The 23,988-nt window shown below is 41.0% G+C and overlaps 3 protein-coding genes across 5 annotated transcripts; 1 reads left to right on the top strand and 2 right to left on the bottom strand.

The window, feature by feature from the left end:
• Positions 1 to 3,998: 3,998 nt before the first annotated feature.
• Positions 3,999 to 6,110, top strand: otol1a (otolin 1a). Its single transcript, XM_030751238.1, has 5 exons — positions 3,999 to 4,093; positions 4,184 to 4,665; positions 4,762 to 4,851; positions 4,999 to 5,070; positions 5,224 to 6,110. The coding sequence occupies exons 2-5, from the start codon at positions 4,206 to 4,208 to the stop codon at positions 6,108 to 6,110; spliced, it is 1,509 nt and encodes a 502-aa protein (XP_030607098.1). The 5' UTR covers positions 3,999 to 4,093; positions 4,184 to 4,205.
• A 4,574-nt stretch (positions 6,111 to 10,684) lies between these two features.
• Positions 10,685 to 15,852, bottom strand: tal1 (T-cell acute lymphocytic leukemia 1). Of its 3 annotated transcripts, none has more exons than XM_030751240.1 (4): positions 15,650 to 15,852; positions 13,798 to 14,457; positions 13,304 to 13,422; positions 10,685 to 12,373 (listed from the first exon to the last, which is right to left on the bottom strand). In XM_030751240.1, the coding sequence occupies exons 2-4, from the start codon at positions 14,325 to 14,327 to the stop codon at positions 11,844 to 11,846; spliced, it is 1,179 nt and encodes a 392-aa protein (XP_030607100.1). In that variant the 5' UTR covers positions 14,328 to 14,457; positions 15,650 to 15,852; the 3' UTR covers positions 10,685 to 11,843. The 3 variants fall into 3 exon arrangements, with proteins under 3 accessions (XP_030607100.1, XP_030607099.1, XP_030607101.1); XM_030751239.1 differs by having other exon boundaries at positions 13,798 to 14,364; positions 15,650 to 15,851; XM_030751241.1 differs by having other exon boundaries at positions 13,334 to 13,422; positions 13,798 to 14,364; positions 15,650 to 15,849.
• Positions 15,853 to 17,945: 2,093 nt separating this feature from the next.
• LOC115795374 (uncharacterized) lies at positions 17,946 to 23,180 on the bottom strand. Its single transcript, XM_030751243.1, has 7 exons — positions 22,925 to 23,180; positions 21,035 to 22,207; positions 20,504 to 20,651; positions 19,921 to 20,140; positions 19,356 to 19,468; positions 19,051 to 19,241; positions 17,946 to 18,843 (listed from the first exon to the last, which is right to left on the bottom strand). Exons 2-7 carry the CDS (start codon positions 21,246 to 21,248, stop codon positions 18,650 to 18,652), a joined length of 1,080 nt encoding a protein of 359 aa, XP_030607103.1. The 5' UTR covers positions 21,249 to 22,207; positions 22,925 to 23,180; the 3' UTR covers positions 17,946 to 18,649.
• Between the last annotated feature and the right edge of the window lie 808 nt (positions 23,181 to 23,988).

Genomic DNA, 23,988 nt, shown 5'->3' with positions numbered 1-23,988 from the left:
AGTCACACGAGAAAAAATGCACCTAAAATTATAAAGGGACGATTCTAAGCACAGAAAAATCACACCACTATAAATTTCACACATACAGTACTGTGCAAACGTCTTGAACCACCATTCATTTCTTCATACTTTCTACAAAAATGGGAAATAGGTTCAGTGATTTACTGAAGTGGGCAAAAATAATTGCAAATACAGCATAGAAGGCAAAAATGGAGTTTGCACAATTCTAACAAGCTTGAAAATCAATATTTGGTATGACCACCTTTGTTCGTCAACACAGTCTGAACTGTCTTGTCATTTATTTCTTGTTATTTCTTTAGGTAGTCTTCAGGAATAGCTTCTTTAAGGGCACCCCATGTGTCTTTTTAATAGGGATGGCACGATACCACTTTTTTATGTCCGATACCGATACCGATATTTTACATTTGGATATCGGCCGATACCGATATAAATCCGATATTTAAAATTGATCCAGGCATTTAAAAACATTAAAAAAATTTTTTTTTTAAATAAATCAACAGTCTCTCACACAACAAAATCAAAGTCTTTTAGTTGTCCCACATACAAGACTAAGGACCAGGGCGGGCAGAGCTTTTTAGGCAGTGGCACCAAAGCTCTGGAACTGTTTACCACTCCAGCTCCATTTAGCTGACTCTGTGGCATCATTTAAAAAATAGTTGAAAACTTTTCTGTTTAACCAGGCTTTCTGGTTTCTGACTTTATTTTTATTCTTTTTCTTTTAATATGGTAATGTTATTATGTTTTTAACATAGTGTTTTCTGGAGGGGGGGGGTGATATTGTGTTTTAATTATTGTACAGCGCTTTTCTGTCTGTGAAAAACACTATATAAAGAAACTTTACTTACAACAATACCTTATGGCATGTTGCAAATTTCATTAGGGCTGCAACTATCGATTATTTTAGCAGTTGTGTATTCTATTTATATTGATTACCCAAGTAACTGGATAAGAAATACTTTTTTTCATATTAACAGTTCATCTGCATATTTTAAGTTTTTCCCTATGTGAAACAAACAGGGTGGATGGAGCAGCTACAAAGTTCTCGTTTCTTCACTTACTGATTAGGTGGTTGATGAAGGACCTCCAGCTGTTTCCCAGTAAAGGTTTAATGGAGGTTACGGGGACGAAAAGGCTTCTTTTGGACACTAGAAAAACATTTCCTTCTGCTCCATCTGAGCGCGCCGGCTCCGCCTCTTTCCGCTTGTGCAGACAGACTGCACATAACTCAGCTGACTGCTGCTGTTGCTCAAATCAGGGATTAAAGTATCAAAAATATTTTGACGGGGAAGGGGTTCTTCCGGTACCGGACGGTCACTAGTGCTAATAGCTGCGCTCGCTAGCAGTATGTCCGGGAGCTGAAGTAGAGAAAAAAAATAACAGCTGATTCTCAGCACAGCGAGCACAACACACAAACAAGGCAGAGAGCGGTGGAGGCGGAAAAACATGTCAGCGATGATCACTCAGTGTCAAAGGGAATCCGTCGCAGCAACGGAGGATCTGAGGGGGTTGTTTTCTAACTCCTGATCCCCACTCCATTCCAGCAGGTGGCGGTAATGCAGCTCTAAGCTGGTTTGGTCAATCGCAAACCCACAAGAAGAAGAAGACGACTGAGCACTGTAATGCAGCTAATGTGAGCGAAACGTTATTTAATGTATCAGATTACATTTTTTTTTATTTCTTTCCGATATCCGATCCAGTAATTTAGGCCAGTATCGGACCGATACCGATACTGAATATCGGATCGGTGCATCCCTACTTTTTAATGCAATGACATTGCATTTGGGGTCATTGTTATGCTAAAAAATGAACTGGTTGCCAATCAGATGCTTTCCAGATGGCACTGCATAGTGGATCAAAATCTGACAGGAGTTCTCTGCATCAATTTTGTCAAGATCTCCAACACCACTGGCTGAAATCCAGCCTCAAATTATGACAGGGCCTTCACTATAATTTATAGATTGCTGTAGTAACTTTCTCTGGACCTCCTCCTTATTTTGATTACAATTCAAACCTAAAGCTTTAAATTTGGATTCATCATTCCATAACATGTGTTGTATCAATTTTCAGTCCAATTCTTGTGTAATTTAACATACCTTTTCTCTTCCTTAAGAATGGCTTCTTGTCAGCCACCCTTTCACTTTTTTGATGAGGCTTCAGTAAACAGTAGATGGATCATCTGAAGGGCCAAATACATCTCTCAGGTCCTGTGTCAGGTCTTTGCTGGATTTTTCTGTTTCTTAAGGACTTTCAGATACTGTTCATCTGCTATAGATAGTTTTTTTATGCCTGCTTCATAGATTCAACAAAAGAAGTGGGAACAAATTGTGTTTTTTTAGTGACAGGACTAAAGATACAATTTATATAGTTCCTTGCTAAGACAGAACACTGATTCATCCCTTGAGTTAGGTACATTTTTTTTATTCTTGATTGATTTATAGGTCACTGTTAAGTGGCTTAAAAAACAAAAGTAAAACAAAAAAAAAATCCCTCTAAAAATGGTCAGATACAAGGAATGGATGGAAAAGCAGCCAGTGTCCAAAGGAAATTTTTGAACAACCTTCAGAAAGCCTGGAGAACTGTGATGTAAGGCTACTTCAGAAATCACAATAAAGTCTGGCTGTAAAGAAATGAGGGTTGCTCAAGACTTTTGCACAGTATTGTATGAAAATATGAAAATTAGTTAGACATCAGTTTCTTTTGTAGTTTATTCCAATATTGAGATGTTTAGTATTGGAGGTGTACTCCCCAGTTTAGATGTATAACTGTGAGCTGGTTTTCATTCATACAACACTCATGGTGTTAATCATCCAGTGGTTAATGGGAGGTAACAGCAGTAGGAGCGCTTACATGATATTTACATATAGTGTAGTCAACTATATAATGCTGTTTTTCTTTCTTCTGAAAGGTGAAAACAGCTTTCTTGTGGTATAATAATCTGGTAGTGCTAAACTAAAATACAGGAAAGCTGATAATTTCAATTATGTGACTGTAATGTTTTTTGGTTTGTTAATTAAGGGAAGCAGCAGGCTTATGTGATCAAACCTAACCTCTTGGTTGTTCTTTTGTTTCTATCTTATTTCTAGCAAATTACATCCTGCAGTATAAATAGTTTTGTGGTGCATTCATTGAATTTGTTAGGATGTATACTAATGACCTCCCCTTTAATTTATTCATTTCATTTAATGATTTATTTCACAGGGACAGTGCTCACTGATCACCAATTTCCAAAACTTGTAATATTAAAATATTAAAAAACTTGGGATATGTGGTGTCTAAAAGTATCATTGTCACAAATATCACAATAATGATAATGCTTATTGATGGATAAAAAAGAAATACAAAATATTTCCTGTGAAATCTTGCATCAGATCTTTCATTAGTTAATTTCAAAGGTTGAAATGACATCCAGCACAAGTTTTGAGAGAAGTGAAGCTTGGTTCACTGGTCCCAGGTTTCACTGAGCTGTACTTGATTTCCTGGGTTTACTTTTAGATCAAGGAGATGACTAGTTAGATTAGTGGTGCCTGTTTTAGGACATTGATCCTTGTCCCACTGTATCTGGTGATCCATTTGCTTTGAGGTGCTGCCAAACGTTGTGACAAGGTGACAAAGTGTTGCACTTGGTAACTCTCATATGAGACGGTATTCATTACCAACAATGTGTGCATTTTTGTGTGTAAACAGTCAGTGTATGTAGGCATGTTCTTTGACTATGTATCTGTCTTTGTAACTTTATATTGTCTCCTGTTTGTGTACAAAGCAAGCATGTGTGTGAGCAACACCTAAGAAGTATACACACTCTTGGGCCCAGGATTCATATCCAATATCACAAAGAAATAAAGTCTTGCCTTGTACACAACCTACTTTAGTTCATATCCCTCAGGAGTCATGTAATCTGTTGCTGCCAGCCCACCTGTCACCCAATAACCCCAGCATTTTCTGTCCCTTATTCTGTCAGTGGCTGAAACGTACAGAGGTTGGAGGACCAGGAGAATAAAAGGAAGGAAAGAAACTGCAGCAGCCACTTGTTGTGAGGGATGGAGTGAAGAATCAACACCATTGTCATCAACAGGTAAGATGCCCTTGGTGCTCTTTTTCTGTGATGCAAGATGAATGATCAGTGCAGCACCCGTTTTGCCTGAATTCTTCTATCTTCCATTAGATTATTTTGCCCAGCCGTCAGTATGCCACCCCTTCAGCTTGTTGTACCAATTACTGTCTGCGTGGCCCTCATGGCTGTGCTGGCAACTGGTGCTAGAACCACACGCTGGCCCAAACCCCAGAGCACCAAGAAGCCACCTCAAGCTGGGGGCAGTGGTGGAGGTGTGGGTGGGCGATTTGGACGAACCACCACAACAACCCCATCCCCTTCCAGCAGCCTGCACACTGAAGAAACAACTGACATTATGATGGATGCATACTCCCTGCCCTCTACCGACAGCACCACATATTCCATTGACGCATACCCTACTGAATTTCACACTGATGCTGTAGTGCTCCCTGGGAACACCCTTGCAAACTTTACTCTTGACTACAATGAGTGCTTCTTCAACTTCTGTGAGTGCTGTCCACCAGAAAAAGGCCCCGTTGGGCCTATGGGAGAGAGAGGGCCACCGGGGCCACCAGGAGAGAGGGGCCCTCCGGGTGAGATGGATTTTGATTTTGGGGGGATTTTCAGGAGAATTACCTTTTGAGTCAAAGCCAAAGATTTCATTCTTTCTACTCTTATGTGTTTGTCAGGGTTGCTGGGAGAGAAGGGAGAAACAGGGCCCAGAGGACCTCCAGGACCAACAGGATTACCTGGAGCCAATGGACTCAATGGCGACATAGGTACAACGAGGCTTATCAGCAGGAGAGTTCTTGAATATCTCTCAGTTCCTCTCACTGTGTCTCTCTCTCCTTTTGTGCAAAACGCTGTTTTGTATAAGTACTTTGTGGATGTCATTTTCTACGCTTTATTTATCAAAACTGCTGCAGGTGGAAAAGGTGATCCAGGACCTACAGGTCTACCTGGTACCCCTGGGATGCCAGGAAAACCTGGAGAAAAGGGTGTGTAGATTCCTGCAAGAACAGGGGTGCAGCGTGTATAAATTATCTGCTATGGTCATAGTTCATCAGTGCATGAATACATCTAATAACAATAACAAGAGTATTTTAATTCAAACCTTTGTTCCCATATAAAGATAAACTCTCCACATACAGGTGATCTAGGCCCTAAAGGAGAAAAAGGTGAACATGGCTTTCCCGGTCTAAAAGGGGACCCTGGAGAAAGAGGAGAGCCTGGCCTGAATGGGAGTAACGGCATCCCTGGCCACGAGGGGCCAATGGGCCCCCCAGGGATTTCTGGGACAAAGGGTCAGAAAGGTGAACAAGGACATCCAAGCGAGTGCTTACCAGGTGAGAAAGGAGAGAAAGGTGACATGGGTGAACATGGGCCCCCAGGTCCAAGAGGTGAGATGGGCACCCCAGGACTGACTGGAGCTAACGGTGCAAAGGGAGAAAGGGGTGAACCAGGGCCTCCAGGAGGGAAGGGTGATGCTGGAGCTAGAGGCCTCCCAGGTGGTAGGGGATTAGCAGGGTTGAGGGGAGAGAGGGGCCCTAAAGGTGCTCGTGGGCCTCGGGGCCCCAGAGGCCCTCCGGGTCAGAGTGCAGTTCAGGTTCGCTCTGCCTTCAGTGTAGGTTTGTTCCCCAGCCGATCCTTCCCTCCACCTGGCCTGCCTGTGAAGTTTGACAAGGTGTTTTACAATGGGGAAGGACACTGGGACCCGGGACTTAATAAGTTCAATGTCACATACCCAGGGGTCTACTTATTCAGTTATCACATCACTGTGCGCAACCGGCCTGTGCGTGCTGCCCTGGTGGTTAATGGAATACGGAAGCTGCGGACAAGAGATTCTCTGTATGGCCAAGACATCGATCAGGCATCTAACCTTGCACTACTGCAGCTGACCGAAGGTGACCAGGTATGGCTGGAGACATTGAGAGACTGGAATGGAGTTTACTCCAGCAGTGAAGATGACAGCACGTTCTCTGGCTTCTTGCTTTACCCAGACATAAAGGATAAACCTACTCCGTTGCCAAACCTGTGAATGCCTCCTTGAGTGAGCTCTGATTTAAACCTCTTGCAGACTCTGCAGCTTTCAGCCTTTTGCACTGCTCTGTCAGTTTAATATGATTCAGCTAAATACTGCTGCTCAGTATCCACTAGGTGCCATGCTAATCAAACCAAATGCTTTGCTTGCCTTGCTGCATCTGGAGGTGGGTGAGGCCTGATTAATCTTCTGTATGCCACATTTCAGCTCTTTGTAACACTGCATTAAAAATGACTGCTTGAAACTGATGACCCGTGAGTTGTATTTACACAAAAACAGCTTTATACACTCATTAAAAAAAAAATAACTGCCATTCCGATGAGGGGGGAAAAGCTCAATGTCAGTGAACCATTTCCAAGTTTGGACACAATTTAGGTAAATGATATGTTGCATTTGTATTCCACTAGAGGGCGCAAGGTGTTCAAGTTTTGCAAAGAAGCTCTGGAGATAATACACAAAGACATTAGACTAGAAGAACACAATGGCCACAAAAATATTTCAGTTAAAGACTGAAAGTGATACCTGTGTCATGAAGTTGCTAAAAAAAAATATATTATGGCAAAGATGTACAATGATTATAAAAAAAAGTCAAGATGATTAAGATTTACAGGAAAAGAAAGTGATCTGTTATTAAAAAAAATACATTACATATATGTATGTACATTTACAAAATAAATAAATAAATACCCGCAACAACTCGGATGTTGCCTTAGTCCTGAGCAGAGATGATAACCCAGCAGAGCAAGCTGCACCATAAATTATACTCTAATGTTCCCAGGCTGTACAATGAAAAATAGAATTGACTTTTACAAATACTGTATCTCATTAGACGTTAAAGAGTCAGGACCTCTCACCAGATTACAACCGATAATAACTCATTTTCTTTTATACAGCAGCAATCCATTTTGAAGAAAAATTACATTTAGTATTTGTTTCACTGAGATCCTCTGAGACTGTTTATGCTCTGACATATTTGTAAAAGGCAGGGGAGCTGTGTTACCTTGTTTCAATAGCTGTTCTTTATGCAGGGTTGTAGTTTTTACAGCTGTGGTTCAGGAATAGTCTTTTCCTGAACAAGGACCAGAATGTTAAATGAAATAATTGAAAATCAATATTTTTTTAATCACATATGATAGGATAAAACTTATAAGCAGGATAAAGTTTTCGATATTGACCACCTACCTTTCTTATTTGGCTTTTTTCAGAAGAGTTTCCTCAAATTACCAGAAAATGGACTAAAGTGTGAATATGAAATGATGCAATGCGACAAAGAAATATGTCCTTGAAGAAATTTAATCTCTAAAAATTTCTAAGAAAAATAATATTCTTCCTCAGGACTTTCTCGTGCCTTGAGGGTTACACTACACCAAAGTTATAAGCTGGACCTATATCAGAGAATATATATATATATATATATATATATAATTTTCATTTACAAATCTGCATACGATGTGTATTGTTTTTGGGTTTTTTCATTTGCTCTGCAGAACATCTGTTCCCTGTGGGAGATTTATATTTTAGGCTGTACACTCAACCAACCAGCATCCTGCAGCATATAAGAAGATAAACAGTTTCTATAACATGAAAAACTACATATTAGACAGTGAGGAATTCTATTTTCAGTGATGTTCACATCAAAGGCAGCAGTTTTTGTGTTTTGATGAAAAAAAAATAAGTAGGTGGCAGTTAATTTTTTTCTATCAATTTCATTATCCAATACTGCAAATTTTGAAAAGAATTATCTAGTATTTATATAGCTGATCACTATTTTTTTGACTTTTATAATACAAAAACATTACATTTTCCAGATGAGATTAAATTTTTCAACCCTTGAAGCTCATTTTTTCTCTCTCTCTTTTTTAAATTTTCATTTCATCATGATGAAACACTCTCAAATTCAGTCAATAACCAAGAAAAATAATGTTTGACCAAAATGAAGAACCTTAGGCTTACTACAAATGTTAGATTAGACCCTTTTTTGAAATACAGAATTTTAAAATGCAGTAAATCTCCTCATCCTTGTCCCTGGGCTAGAGTGACATTTGAAAAACTCAAGTTAAACTAACATTTTTATTTCTTCCTAATTATTGCAGTAAATTAAAGAGTAAATGACAGCTTTATAATAATGAGTCACTGATGCTGATGTTACTGAACTTGCTCTAAATTGTCTCTAGTGCAACTCTACCAAATTGGATGTGACAGAAATTAACCACAACAGCCTGTTCCCTGTACAGGGACCTCCAGAAAACTATATATATATATATAAAAATATGTTTAATTTTATAAGGAATATTGAAGGGAAACTTGTTAAAGAGGAAAGCCCAGAATAGCATCTCCATCTACTGGTGAAGGATGTATATTTCTGTCAAAGTTCCACCTTGTTCATGCTGCTGTTCATGTTGATGGTGGTGTGTGCGCATTTGTTAAATGTTATTTTGCTTGTTTGTTTATAGGCCTATCTGTGGATATGTGTGCACAAGTGTGTGTATGTGTGTTTGCATTTATGTATTTTCTACTACTCTGTGTGAAAATATAAATAACTACCTTGGCGGTGTGTGCAGTGTAATCTGTTCCCAGCAGGCTGGATTCCCACTGTGAGAAAGACAGTATATTGTTCCTGCAGCACTACAGATAACAACTCATTAGCATACTGAATCATTTGGCAGCAAGAGCCACTCTGCCACCCATCTGCACTGAGCTGATAAACACACACACACCAGCTCTCACACACACAGATCCATGCAGTGCGCACGCATACACACGACCCTGCTCTCACAAGCACACAAACATGCGTGCTCACTCACACACACACACACACACACACACACACACACACACACACACACACACACACACACACTCACAACTCTTCCTCTCATTCCCTCTCTTTCAATCCCTGTACACTCCCTGTATCCCTCTCATTTGTGAGTCTGTGTCTTTTTGGAGAGTTAGGAACACTGGAGCAGGTAAATGTTTGGCAGGCATTAACCCAGAGAGCCCCTCCGCGGAGTCCCAGCACAGCCAGAGCAGAATGCAGGAGAGGTCTCCAAACACCTGGATGTCTCTGATGCTCTCTGGAAGCAATTATAGCTTTCAGAACTGTCTGAGTGTTGAATCTGTTGTAGCAGTGGTGGCACAACGCACTGCGAAAAGTTGTGGAGGACAGGGAAGCAGACTTAAAAAACATTTGTGCTCAAGCTACAGCTACCAAGCTAATTTTTTATTATTATTATTAATGAACACAGGCTGGTGAGCATTACTTTTCAAGAAGTGAATAACTTATGGGCGGTGGAGTCTTGATCAGTGTGGCTGTTTCACAATGTGTACAGACACAGCAGCAGACAAACGAATGCAGTGGAGGCTGTCAAAAACACTTTCACAATGGCAGGATATCCTGAAGGTCACCGAGCCATGTTAACCTCCACAGGAAGTTGTCACTTGGTGGGAGGAAGAGAGGATTCCAGCATTCATTGGAGGAGTTTCTCTGAGGAGGCTGGGTTTGGCTATACACTGAGCAGATATGGTGGGAAACAGCTGCGAGGAATGCCATGATAGGAATTAATCATTAAGGTTACGCAACTCTTAAAATATCATGTAAAATTCAGAAAATAATTCCTACTGCATTCAACCCACAACATGTTTGAGTGAGATCAAATATACAAGACTTTTCCTCTGTGTGTTTTATTCATGTTTTTTTTTTTATATAAAATTCATCAATTTAACATTGGATATATTTATAGATACAGCTATCATACAACAAATATGTAATTACCAAACGTACAATGTCCCTTTACTGCAATTCATAAAATACCATAGTTACCAAAGGTACCAATATAGGCTACTAGGTCCTGCTGAAAAAGCAACAACAGTGAGCAATACTTAAGTGTCTCTGTCAGAAAACTGCTGGTGTTTTTATGATATTAACACTGTGCGATGGTGGTAATGATGGTGTTGTGTGTGCGCGTTTGTATGTGTGTACATGCCTGTGTGTGCAGTCCAGGTATTAGTCACGTTGCGGGGTCCTAAATCTGTTTATACAGTCAGATTATTGGCATTTCCTTTCCTTAATAGAACAAAAGGCATGTCTCCATTAAGTGTATCATTAACTTTTAAAATGAAGACAAGTTTCAAAGGAGAGTAAGGGTTAAGGTTAGAGAAGCTGTAACTATTGTTGAGGCTAGAATCAGTTTCCTGGAGGGCTGTCACGATATGAGATAGTTTTACTGAAATCATTAGTATTGCAAAATGTTTAAATTTTAGATAACAATAATGGTACTTTCATACTAATTCATCTTTAATTCTGTTCAATGTGCTTTTTGTCTCCTTTTTCAAATGAATTGCACTGAATCTGTAACTGTACAAAAGTGTACAAAAAGAACAGTTACACAACTGAAAATATTATCATATGCGTATCAATAATAAGATATCAGTAGACAATGTCAATATGTAGTGACACAGCTCATGTCCAGAAAATCAGTGTAAGCCTTTTTTTTAATGTACTCTAAAGTCACTGATGCATGATTTTGTGTGTGCATGTGTGTATTTTAATATGTCGTCTGTACATGTAAGTGTAAAATGTGGCAACGAAGGGATTTATTTGTGTACCTTACTAAACTACAACTGCATTACAGTTAAAAAACTAAACAAAAAAAAACAAACACCCCCCCCCCCAAACATTCATACAAAAAGGACTGCATGAGTCATGTCATGATTTAATTTGACCCATGCTTTGTACACTGCATGTCTTGTACCTCCACAGCAATTTCAAATAGATATATTCATTCCAGGCAGTGAGATTGTTTTGCTCTCTGTTGACATATTTGGTGTAGTTTTCTCATCGCCAAAGTGTAACAGAAGTAAATTGTACCACATTTGATGCACTTTTACGTTCAGTTGCTTGCTTTACTTTTTTTTTTTCTTTTTTTTTAAAAAGTTCATCTAATTTTTCCTCTTCCCTCACAATCCTGTCTCCTAAAAGACAATTTTAACAAACACACGCTATTGTACATCTTAAACCACATGACTTGAATTTGAGTCATTATTATTACATTGAGCAGTGGAAATATAATGCTATTTACAATGCATACAAATCGCATGGGTACAATTAGTGTCCAGTCAGTGTTTTTGTGGCCTCAGATTGAGGCAAACTTTCCTTTGTGTGTTTAATTTAAAATGCCAAATTTGTCAAGGATAAATCTCCTGGTTTGCTTGTTAACATTTACTTTCAGCACCGTGCAAGCAAGGTGGAGCTATTCTGGCAGCATCATATTGTAATTCATAGTGTCATCAGTGAAATATCGATCCTCAGTATGAAATGTGTGTCACTTGAATTATTATTGCCTGATTATTATTAGGTTTTGCTCTTTGTTTTTTGCTCTTTCTTTCATATTTTTTGGGGTTGTTTCTTTTGTGAGAATATCCAGTCTTTGGGACTTTCAAAACGCTGAAATCCGCAAGTCAGTCAAAGACATGAGACATGCAGAATTTACAAGTCTTTAGTTGTGTTAAATTCAACCAAACTGTCCATTGGGTCATGTATAGTGTGGAGACGAGAATGCACTCATCATCATCATCATCATCATTTTGGACAACATTTTCTCACTATGTGGAGCTTGATTCTCCTTCCTACACTGGTGACTCAAAAATAAGAGGGTCTGAGCATATCCGCTTCTTTTTTAGTTGCTCCCTTTCACTCTCAGGTGATGTGTCCATTGTTTGTTGGCATCAGCATCATCGGCGACTGGAGCTATCTAATGGGCGTCCATTGCGCCTCAGATCCCTGGTAGCTAGATGAAGTGGGGGTCCACGAGATGTTGTTAGAGTCCTAGGAGCTGGAGGTGAGTCCTGGTCCTCCATGAAGCTTTCAGGACTGCCTTCAGCATCGCCATCAGGTAGGCTTCCACAGCTGGAGCCCGGCGACATTGTCTCCAGAAGATCATCCCTAGCTAAGCCCACTACTGCGTCCTGGTGTGGCCCACCTTGAGGGCCCCCCTCGTGGGCGGCAACACCAACAAGCAGCCCTGTGTCCCCATCAGTTGTGCTGCCAACATTCCTCCCACCATCCTGATCTTCAAGGAGGTTGGAAAGGAAACTGATGTACTTCATAGCGAGCCGCAGTATCTCATTTTTGCTCAGCTTCTTGTCGGGAGGGTGAGTGGGGATGAGTTTACGAAGCTCTGCAAATGCCCCATTTACATTCTGCTGCCGCCAACGTTCGCGACTGTTTGTGAAGATGCGACGTACAATCTTTGGCTGGCCAGCTAGCAGAGTAGAAATAATTAGAAAAAGACAGACATGGAGAGATTAAGGAGACAAGGCACTGATATATTTGCAAAAACAAACAAATAAACAAAAAAAAAACACAATGAAATGCAGAGCTGAAAAAGAAAATGTGGTTTGTAAACGTGTAAATTAACTCAAGTGCAAAAATAAGAGTGGAAGAAGCAGCAGCGGGAGATACACAACATTTTTTTAGAGAAATTACTGTATAAAAATAACAAACTTTAACAAATTCTAAAGCAGTAACTTTCAAAATTGTCCTCCATATATGGCCATAGATTTTTAGCTGATGGAGCGAATGTGTGCCATATGTGATACAAGTGTCATGGTTGGTGTGGCATACCAAAACTCTTTAAAGGGTGTTAGGGAGACTGTGGACTCCCCATTTGACATTCTAAATACTTTTTATTTAGTTAGTCATAATAAAATGCTTCACTGCAGGTAGTCACATACTCTCACCCCCCAACAATGGTGTCTTCTAGGCTATTGTTGCCCTTGGAACACACCCAGTCTATCTTAATCCTTCAGCCCACTCTGCAGTAAAACCTTGGCATAGAGGCAGGCGCACCCCCATCCTCCACCCCTGTATATGGCAGTGAGTGGGCAGCAGTGGAAAGGATGTTTCAAATGAAATAAACCCCAAATCCTCCTGAAAAGGGTTTATTTTAATGGCATGCAGGTACATGTATTTGACATTCAGATTAGCATTTATTTAGCCCGTGAATTATGATGCATTTATTCCTCATGGGTGAAGCACTTTCTGAATTTTCCTTTGGCAAGGCATCTTCTGCAAGACTCGGATTAGGTACGGTATAGCTCCATGTCAGTGGATGAATGACAATGGTGATGAAGAAGGGACGTTTAGGGGGACTAAACTGGCAGAAGGAGGACACGGCAGAAGTGCATCTTACCATACTTATAAAGATCTAAAATGCGCCTACCCTCGTCGAGTTCAACCTCATAAGGCGCCGGGCGGCGCTTTACCCTGTTGCTGGGGTACATGCTGTACTGCTCCGACTCTCCTCCAAGACTATGTCAACAGAAAAGAGACAAAAGGTGCAAAGGTATATGAGTCAGATGAATTCCACTATACACAATCTCCTTCATTGCTTCTAACAGACCTCCCTGCCCTGCCCTCCGCTCCTTGCACCTGGACACATACACACACACACACACACACACACACACAAATTATCTGTGTCATATATGCACATGCTTAATGATGTAAACATAATGTAACCTCAGTAAGACTACAAGCATCTTCTCCCCCTGCCCTTTTCCAGAAAGGCATAATTGGTTCACAGCTTAACCATCAAACTTTCTATGGTGAAGACTCACAACCATTACAAAACGTACATTCATGAAACTGTTTTTTTTTTTTTTTCTTTTCTGACTCAACCTTTACCTGTTGATGGCGGCGAGAGGCTGCGCCAGGTTGTAGAGCATCGCCCGCGCTGGGACAGGAAACGCGTTTGGGCTCAGTTGGACCATTCGAGCGTCGTCTCGTTGCGGCGGCGGCAGCGGCAGCGGTGGAGGTCTGCGAAGTTCCGTGATCGGCACCAAATGGCTTTCAGTCCTCTGTTGCACCGCTTTTATAGCGTCCCTCCTGGAGAGCTCGATCACCGGCACTTCCTTTTTCAGGTCAAGGGCGTTGTGAGAGGCAGTTTCCTTGGCAACGCCGTTGATGATGATGCTGATGCTGGTCCCGTTGTTCGAGTTCTGCAGAGGAACGTCATCCGTCTCCTCAACCCCCTTGAAGCTTCCCCCCCTCTCCTCCTCCTCCTCCTCTTCCTCCTCCCCCTCTTCTCTCCTCGGCTCCCCGTCCTCCTTGCATCCGTTCTGTCTGGAGATGATGGCGGAGTCTTCCCGCTTATTAGGACCGGACCCTGCACCGGGACTTTCAGGACAAAGCTCCTGCTGCCGTTTTTCCATCATTTTTATGCCGTCACCACTCGCTAGAGTCCCCTACGTCCTAAATGAGATTTCCTTCGATTAACCCATAGTTCAGAATATTATTTGAGGCAAAAATATCAGATATAACTACGCATTTGTTGTCCATGAAACCCTAAAGAAAATGAACAATGAATCATCATTATTGAGTTATTATTCTTGTTTTTTTGTTATTAAAATTATTATTCTTAACTGAAAATAATATAAATGCTGCAGAGGTGAAAAATAACCTATTGAGTGACAGATTAATTGTTTCACTCAGATAACACATTTTATACGATATTTCGAAACAGAATGAGAAAAGGCCAGAGATTTTCCACGTATTATTGTCCCATGGTAAAAAAAAAAATAAAATAAAATACATAAAATAACTCGCCAAGCACAGCATATCACTCACATTCAAACATCTGTTTTCCAGGAATAAACCATTATTTTTGCAAATTGTCGAAGGTGAGAGAACATTAAAGCTAAATAGGAAAACGATAAATTCTTTTGAGGGCTTGCTGGACATGTTTGAAATTTCCACAGTTGATCGTTTTATCATTCATTTGCAGCTGGCGAGACAACTTTTTTTTTTACGCGTCTTCTCTGCGCCTTTTTGTTTTATTGTTAATATGACGCTCTTATCAAATGCTTGCATGGCCTTCACTGGGCTGCAGTTAAGGCGTTACGCCTATATCTTACGGGGACGTTAGAGGTCCGCGTCAATTACAAGAACGGATATTAAAAGGTGATTTTCGCTGCTTTTAAATGTACATTTGTCGTGTAGAGGGAGTATGGATGCGAGGACTACAAAGAAAGATTGATAATGACCACTATTCGTCGAAGTAAAAAGCCCTCCTTTTCCCTTTGCTAACTAAAAATAATCCCGTGAAGCGTCAAAAATAACTGAACAGCGTCGTTTTCATATACACAGAAATAAGAACAGGTTGTGTGATATTTTTGTTTTATACAGGCGAAGGCCATATTGCTGTTGGTGTTAAAGCCGAACATCAAGAATTTGCCATAATGACCAGTTTCAGGTGTTCTAGAGGAGGAAAAAAACGTCCAGGGAATATTTTTATCAACGAGCAGCAGACGGTGAATTTAAAGACAAAAACCCGCAACCATAATTTCTGGGAATTCTTCAGCAGGCCTCGCATCCGTTATTTCATTCCGTAGACTATCCGATCGGACAATAGCAGAAAATATAGGCTAAATATTTCGCTCATTATACCAATAAAATCAAGACGGAAGCAGCCAAATTACAGCCTCTGGAGCAACAAATGCGGCGGCTTAAATGAAGAGATGTATTTTTTTGGACTTACCGTTCCAGCCGTGTTGTTGATGTTACTGTGTAAGTGGAGCCATTTTGTGAGTGGGTCATCCATGTCTGAGGTTTTTCTTTTTTTTTCTTTCTTTTTTTTTTCTCTACCAGTTGTGGAGTAGTATGTGTGTGTGTGTGTGAGTGTATGTGTGTAGTTGAGTTATTCCTCGCCGCATCCAGTGCGCTCCCTCAGTATGGGGAGCGGAACACAGGCCGCAATGTGGCCGAGTGAGATAAGCACACGGCAGCGGCCTCTTCATTCCCGATAAGCCCCTAAACCCATTATTTATGAAATGATTCATTATTATTTGGCTGTCGTGGGCTATATAGTCTTGTGGAGGGCAAAGCATTAAAAAAAAGCAAACAGGCACAGCGCAACGGCCTGTAACAACGTGAGGTGGTATACTGTAGCCTGAGCTACAGTTGAGGCGTTTAATTTTTTATTTATTTATTTATTTATTTTTTATGAAATAAACAAAAGCTCAGGTTAAGCTTTTGACCTATTTATATATTCAACAAAGGGGTTTTCGCTAAGCTCATTTATCCTGCAATAAGATAACTGATAATAGTAGAGGGTTCACTACCTTTTTTGTATGTTTTATTTTATTTTTTATTTACTTCATTCTGTCCATTAATCCATATCAATTTCTGCGCCTCGAGGATGAATGTGCCACTGATACAATGGACAGCTAAAAATGAGGGGGTCTAATCATTATGACGACGCCTTAATTGAATGTGACACTATTTCTTTATCGATAAATACATTCATAATAAAATGCGCTTTTGTGTGTCATTGTAGGTGTTGGAGGGGCCGACGGTTCGCCGGGGTCCGTGGGGAGTCATGGCTCGGGGAGATAAAAGCGTATCGGCTTCTGGTCACATCAGATAAAGGAGCAGAGCATCAACGGTGACACGCTATCAGAGGACATTCAGTATATCCTAAATGGTGGCAGGTACATCCTCATAACGGATTTTAACACAATTTAAAAGACTTTATGAAATTACAAAAGCGCACTTAATTAAATGAACGAGATCATTATAGCTCGCCGGTTTCCATAGATAGATAGATAGATAGATAGATAGATAGATAGATAGATAGATAGATAGATAGATAGATAGATAGCAGAGGCGATTGCTCTAAGACTGCAAGGGAAGCTCAGCTTCCCCTAAAATATCAAAAAATAAGTGGTCAAACATATACTGTTGTGTGTACATGTCATTGACTAAATATGCGCAACAACGCGCTCAACTTTTGTTCAGAATCAGCTTCTTATCACTGGTAACGACGCGGCTTTCCTCTCACTCATTCCCGCAGCTTCTCGGCGCTTTAAACAGTGTGGACGCTGAGCGTCTACAGAGTTCAAAAGCGAAGCAAAGAAAGCAGTGAAACGAGACGAGTCATTGGATAAATGCTGGGCTTTGTCCCGCCCATCGGACGCTCAGCGTCTCTGGGGGTCTATGGGGCAGTGGGCTGGCCTCGGCTGGCCCGGACGCTCAGCTTCTGCATGATGATTGGATGATCTGTCTGAGGCTGAATCTCTTTTTGATTGACAGCGAAATGAGCGAATCAGCGATCTTTTGGTGTAAACATCCGTGGGAGCATTTGTTTTGAGTTGAACCGGAGACTTTCCTAATCCACTTAGCGGCATTTTCTTTGTTAAAAACGACTAGCGAAAAAAAACAAAAAACGACTAGCGACAAATCGAGCTTCTATTTCTGGTGGGTTTTTTTTTTTGTAGCTGCTTGTGTTTGGAGACTGACTTCTATCACTCTTTCTGACTTCTATCGCAGTTTCTGTCCAGTGAGTGCTGCTGTATAAATAAACTGACACATTTTATGGTGTAGGCCGAAATTGAGCTTCCCCTCCTTGAAAGACCAGCATCCGCCACTGATAGATAGATAGATAGCGTTTCAATGATGAATTAATGGGTTTAAAAACGAACTCCATAATCAGTCACGACCCTAAAGCAGGCTCGTTAAAGCAGATGTCACGACAGTGATCCTACATCCTGTGCGTGATCTGTGCCTGAAACAATTCCCTTTAACGTGTTTATTTCCATAACCTTTCAGTGAAACAGCAACACTCTGCGCCCGCCTCAATCAGAAACCAAGAACATAACTTCATGCATGTGACTGGAAACTCTAAATATAAATATAATGCACACGCATGACCGAAATGGTGTGACAGGGTGCCATAACACTGTAAGCAAAAGTGCATAAGTGTGCGATTTAGTTGTGACATGGCATGTGAAGGATTAATTAATATGTTAAATTCAAGGATAAACATTTCGACAAAATAAAATATGTTTTGTTTTATTTAGAAGCAAAACGGCATCTAGTCCACAAAAGCGTACCTGATACAGCACAAGCAAAATAAAGGGACCACACAGCGCCCCAGGGAAATATGATGCACAAAAAAAAAAAAAAAGAACTAATTATTTGTTTTCTTTCGTTACCCACCAGTTCCAGGGTCTGTGGGCCAAGCTAGTGTCAATCATTTGACCAATATATAAATAAATAAATAAACAGTAGTATAAAACAAAGATCTGTACACAGTTTTAAATACCTGACAAAATATTATTCCAGTCACTAAGCATTGGAGATCTCATGCTCTGTGTCATACAAAGAGCAAAATAAATCAAGAAAATTCATGACCATTAAAAAAATAAACAAATAAAATAGTGTACAGAGTCAAACTGTATTGGATTTGAATCTTTTTACTTCACTTTTAAATACACTAAACTTTTCTAACTAGCTTAGTATGTGCACAGCTGGATTTGTTTGTAATGTGCTTTTTGTTTCTATTGCAATCTTTTCCAGTGGCATAACATTAATACTGATTTGCACTGTGGGAAATGAAGCCCTAACCCTATTTTTCCACATTTTCATATTTGTAAGTGCATCTACCACATCTACCATTTGTTGCAGTCGGTTCACAGTGCTTGTAGCAGTCAGTTACTCTCCATGTCTCCAGAAGTGAGTGCTATGCCCATCCTGTCAATCAACGTTGATTGCGTCGGGCAGGCATGATTCGGAGGGAAGCAGTGCTTTCCCTGGTCATGAGGCGCGTCACCTGGTCTAAAGTGAGTCCGGCCACTGCCTCTCCATTCACCTGCAGAATTTCATCACCTATGCCAAGGAGGCCGACGTATGGACCTTCTCCGCTGCCATCACCCACTTTCTCAACATACACACCTACAGAAAGAGGAGAGGCAAAAGAGGAGAGGAGGATGAAGAGAAAGATAAAAGGATGAGTTAGAAGAGAGGAGGCCTTTGGGTTTATAGGGAATTCATTTCTATTCTATTGATTCTTGAGATTTTGCAGCAGTATTAAAAAAAAAAACACAACTGCAAAAGCAAACTCCAGATTTTAGAGATCATGAAGAAAATTGAAAAAGATACCTGTGTCTGGCCGACCTTTGCCCCTTGAAATGACAAAACCATAAGGACCATTTGGAGGTTTGATGAGCTCCAGGAGGATACTCCCATCGGGGAAAGCCTGGGTGACCCGGCCAACCGGACGCGCGATTCTTGCGGGAAGCACATCTTCAACGCTCAAGGCCCTGTGAAGCTCAAGCTGAGGGCTGTCAGGGCTGAGGAAGCAGAAATTCATCATTTCAATAAAGGTGTGAGAATTTATATAAGCTGTCTTCATCAGTCAGTCCTCTGCTTGGTCCCCCTTTATTTTATTTGCCACAGATACCCACCTGGGTGCCAGGCCATATGGTATTTGCACCTCCCCAAGTATTGTTGAACGTTCTGTTCTTCTCTCTAAACTCTGCACAGAGGAGGCTTTACGCAGCTGGGCCAGTGGCAGCACCTAGTGGCGAATGAATAGCACTGTAACAAATTGTTTATTTCTTTTCAACAGACCAGCTTCCAGAACCACAACATTTTGCCTTTACTACAGCTGTAAAAATATGGCTTGTTTGGCAGCACTCACAGATACACAAAGAGATTATGCTAAGGCATGTTATGATTGGCTGGAACGGCAACTTGTTTAATTCTATAAGTGTATTCTTGCAGCTGCAGAGAAGGCAACAAACATATAAAGTAGAAGGCTGGTCCATTGTTGAAATTAACTTTTTAAAGGTGCTTCAGAAAAATTACATTACTTTAAAATGATATGCTTTTTTTTAACCTTTTGAGTTTAAAATAACATGTATTTAACATGGTAAAATATAATAATAAAAACATTAAGTACATGCAAAGACAGGAGCAGAAAAGCGTGGCAGTCCCCAACACAACATAACATTTGTGCCTCATGCTCACCGTGTTCAGGGTCTGCAGGGAGGGCGTCCTCTGTATGCGAATAGTAGGCTGTGGTCTGCGTGTGGGGCTTGGTGATGCTGAGCTCACCCGGGGGGCAGGGGGGATACTGAGCTGTTCCATACTACTGGAGCGGCCTCCTTTCACAAGCCTACCAACGCTGTTCAGGCCGATGGAAGAAAAGAAGCGACGCAGGAAGAGCTTTGGCCGCCCATCCAGCTTTCTGTAAGATGAACATTGTGAAACTTTTTTTAACTAGACATTAACACGGACTTTGAATGTATTGATACATTTAGAAACAGTAACATCATGATCTAAACTACATACACACAGAATTTTGCTTACGAATTGAGATTTCTTTAGGAGCTGCAAAAACAAACCTTCTGTAAATGATCATAATGGCTATAGCTATATACTGTATTACCAAAAGAGGGCAGGATTGTCTTGGTATTGAAATAATCTCCTAACACAACAACATCCTGTCTCCAGGACAGAGTTTAATCTACTAACTGCTGTACAACGGTGTTGCTGAGGACAAGGGATTTATTGTCTAAGCTATGGCAAGAACATTGTTATCTTGGCTTACCTGGACCCATCAGAGTTTTCCTCCCACAGGGCCTCAGCTTTCAGATGTTCAGCTCTCAATAGCTCAGCTCTGAGGTCCTCAGCCCGAGACATGGCGAGGCCTCGTATTGCACGGCACTCTGAACCAGAACCAGAGTCCCCACTTAAGCCTACAGAAAAGAAAAACGGTACACAATCGACTGTGAGTACTATCCTGATCTTGCAGAAAGTGAAGTTCCATCTGCACTTTTCGACACTAGAATGTTTACAAAATTAATGCATTTAAGTTAGTTTGTAGGTAGCTGCAGTTCACTTCAAATATATAACCTAAAAGGTTTCTATATAGCTCCACTTGTCTGTAGTTCAGACAGACATATTGTACTATTTCAACTGCATTTATTGTTAGAGTAACTTTTACTTTGCAGTTCAACTATAACTACTGTGACTTTTAATACATTAATAATAAAATTATAGCATGTGTAATAGTGTAATGCTGCTTTTAAAATAATTATAATGTGCTAATAGTACTTGTGTACATATTGTTTCCACTCACTTGCACCATCTGCTGCAGCATCCCAGAGTTCAGAAGATGGCAGGTCTGTGGCAAGCCTGGCTGGGGAATACCTCAGAGTAGAGGGCCTCATACAGGACACTGGGCTGCTCGCTGCAGATGCCCCTGGGGTTAAAGATGCTGGAGACTCCCTCCTGGTCTCTGGAGAGTCTAGGAGGGACTGGGACCCACCCTCTCCTCCCTGATTTGAGGTCATCTGGAACTGAACTGTGGACTGACCTGTGGCAGAGCGATTTCTGAGCTTGACTTCAAAGCTGACTTGATAGGCAACGCAGGGGTTGGGGACTCCCTTAGTCCACCAGATGCCTCGAGCAAACGTGGCTCCAGGGCAATGGGACTACCAGGCGCGAATGAAACAGCTCTGCTCAGGTTGACTCTGTTCCGTGGATTTGAGTTACGCCGCTGAGCCCATGATGGACCATAAGGGCCATGACCAGACTCTAACCGACTTTCTCCTTTCCTGCTCCTTCTCCTCAGTTTTCCAAACCCTGATGACTTCCATCCTGTGCTAATTTCTTTATTTTCCCCAGCACATAAGCTCCGGCAAAAGTGACAGTAAGAGGAGCTTTAGGACGAGTACTCGCCTCTGGTTTGTTTGGTGGCACCCAGCGGGGAGCCACTTTCCCCCGTGGGTCCTCAGGATTACCAGGTTGCTGCAGCTCAGCGTTCTGTGGATCTGGCGGTGATGAAACTGGCTGAGGTTCCCTTACTACAGAACCACATGATTCACATTTCTTCACTAGCACTATTATCTCTTTAATCACTGTTGTAGTTTCACCAACAGCAGGCCCATCTTCTTGCTTCTGTGAAGGAGGCATAGAGACACTTCTGTGGTTTCTGTTCCTCTCTGAGCCACTGCTGCTGGAATCTGTATTACTTTCTTTACTCTTGGACTTGGGCGTCCCAGGCCTGCCACGCTGTCTCACTCTGTCCAAATAGCGAGACTCTGCTTCTTTCTCCGATTCATCTTCAAAGCGTACACGGGTGGGTGAGCAACCGTACCGTCTAGTTCGCCCTACTTGGTCACTGGGGGACGTGTCTCTTTGAGTGGGGACAAGAAGGGGACCAGATGAGGTTTGAGCTGGGAGATCTTCTTTGGTTTGAACAGCCTTCTGTACTGTTGTTGGGCTGGGAGATTCAGCTTGCTGTTTTCTCCTGCCCATAAAAAAAAGACAGATGTGCATATTGCAGACAAGTTTAAAGCAGCAGATATTTTATCAACTTGTACATTTTTGTTTTTTATTTTATAAAAATCAAATGTGAAAAATGTAGTAAAGCTGAATCACAGTCATTTCAGCATTAGATGGTAAGAAACACAGACATAATTAACTGTGCTCCACGGGGCACCTATTTTCAAAATACATGGTACTAAATTTGCATAAACTGTAATAAGTCATACTGTATGTGTACTGACTATGTCTGTCTCAGGCACCACACACTGGGTTAGTTAAGCAGTCAAGAATGTAGAATACATTGCAAATGCTCCTAATCCTAAATTAAGTGAAAGCTTCCTGCTGATTTAAGGGGATTTCAGAAACAAAACTGCATGAAGTACACACTATTACATAAAAAGAATAAAAGCAAACATTTTCACAACATTGTCCAGCTTGCTTATGTAATTAACAAAGCCAAAAGTCAAGTTCTAAAGCTTTTAACGTGTTCTCAGTTATGCAACATTAGCTTTGGCCAGAGTGGGCCAAGTGCAAAAGAAGGATAGACAAAGCAGAGAAAAAGTTGGGAGGGGCGACAGGAGGATGGGAGCTAAGTGATACACAAATATAAGAAGAGCATAAACAGAAAAAGCAGAGTGGGACTTTCACAGTCTCTAACCTCTATTCCACAAGCCCACGTAGGCCTTCTAAGCCAACTTACACGGTGGATCTTTGATCAGAATGGGAGCGTCTGCTGGGGCGATCGCCTTTGAATGTGATTGGAGCGAGCCTTGAGTCTTGCTCGTTCCAGAAGACGTTTGGGCCTGCTCATGTCTTGGGCTTAGAGGTAAGCTCATCACTGATTATAAGAAGTGACCTGAGGAAACAGAGACAGAGAGTGGAAATAAGTACAGAAATTAATTATTCAGGTGACAAAACAGCAGGGGGAATGAACAGCGGTTAAGTCACTAATGAGACAATCTGTCTGCATCTGTCTGAGAATACTGAATATTTGATATAGTGTTCAAATTTGTGTTGACACATATCCAGAGACATCATATTTCCCCACAGATTGACTTAACATGGCGCGAATCAAGCTGTGTCTTCTTAAGCTGTCTTATGTAATATCAGATAGATAGAACGGGGCGTGGCCCTGCGGTGAGCAACAGAGGGGAATGTCATTATCCATCCATCCATCCATCTGTCCATCGCTCTATCTATCCATCCATCCATCCATCCATCTGTCCATCGCTCTATCCATCCATCCATCCATCCATATTGTCCAGCAGCTAAGCTGCTCTGCATTGTTGCTTTATCGTCTGTACTTCTCTTTATCCCCTGGCCCAGTGATAAAGATAGCATGATACACCAGCCACATGGATTATCTTTGTAATGGACTGAGTGTGATTCATTCTCTCCTGTGTGACAAGATGAGAACATATTGTCTTTCACTAGATTACAGTTGTTGTTTCTATGTATATTCAAACACAGAAAAACAAAACAAAACAAAACAAAAAACCCCAGTAAAGTTAACAGCCTGTCTTAAATGTCCAGATGCAACTGCTTTATTTGCAGTTTATAATGATGTTTAAAATAACAGACTATAAAAATGATGGCCTTCAAAATAATGCAACTACTGAAAAAAAAGTGGATCAGGTTGACAACGTAAGTGTGAATATGTGTTAAATCTCAGTGCTTTTGATAATTTTTGACATCATCTCTTGCCTGTTATTAAGCCAGATTATCACAATGTTTGTTTGGATTGTGGATTTTGTTTGGCACTCT

The sequence above is a fragment of the Archocentrus centrarchus genome, chromosome 17 (genome assembly GCF_007364275.1).
Source record: "Archocentrus centrarchus isolate MPI-CPG fArcCen1 chromosome 17, fArcCen1, whole genome shotgun sequence".
NCBI classification, from domain to species: Eukaryota; Metazoa; Chordata; class Actinopteri; order Cichliformes; family Cichlidae; genus Archocentrus; species Archocentrus centrarchus.
The sequence above is the reverse complement of the archived record's forward strand: the minus strand, read 5'-3'. Positions and strand labels throughout refer to the sequence as shown.

Excerpts from the sequence above, each read along its gene's own strand:
- tal1 (XM_030751240.1), bottom strand. The coding sequence starts at position 14,327 with ATGATGGAAAAACGGCAGCAGGAGCTTTGTCCTGAAAGTCCCGGTGCA. Across the intron at positions 13,423-13,797 it reads CCTCTCGCCGCCATCAACAG|TCTTGGAGGAGAGTCGGAGC; the intron begins GTAAAGGTTGAG and ends CTGTTGACATAG. Across the intron at positions 12,374-13,303 it reads TTTAGATCTTTATAAGTATG|CTGGCCAGCCAAAGATTGTA; the intron begins GTAAGATGCACT and ends CTACTCTGCTAG.
- LOC115795374 (XM_030751243.1), bottom strand. The coding sequence starts at position 21,248 with ATGACCTCAAATCAGGGAGGAGAGGGTGGGTCCCAGTCCCTCCTAGAC. Across the intron at positions 19,242-19,355 it reads CCATATGGCCTGGCACCCAG|CCCTGACAGCCCTCAGCTTG; the intron begins GTGGGTATCTGT and ends CTGCTTCCTCAG. Across the intron at positions 18,844-19,050 it reads CAAAGGTCGGCCAGACACAG|GTGTGTATGTTGAGAAAGTG; the intron begins GTATCTTTTTCA and ends CTCTTTCTGTAG.
- otol1a (XM_030751238.1), top strand. The coding sequence starts at position 4,206 with ATGCCACCCCTTCAGCTTGTTGTACCAATTACTGTCTGCGTGGCCCTC. Across the intron at positions 4,852-4,998 it reads TGGACTCAATGGCGACATAG|GTGGAAAAGGTGATCCAGGA; the intron begins GTACAACGAGGC and ends AAACTGCTGCAG. Across the intron at positions 5,071-5,223 it reads AGGAAAACCTGGAGAAAAGG|GTGATCTAGGCCCTAAAGGA; the intron begins GTGTGTAGATTC and ends CTCCACATACAG.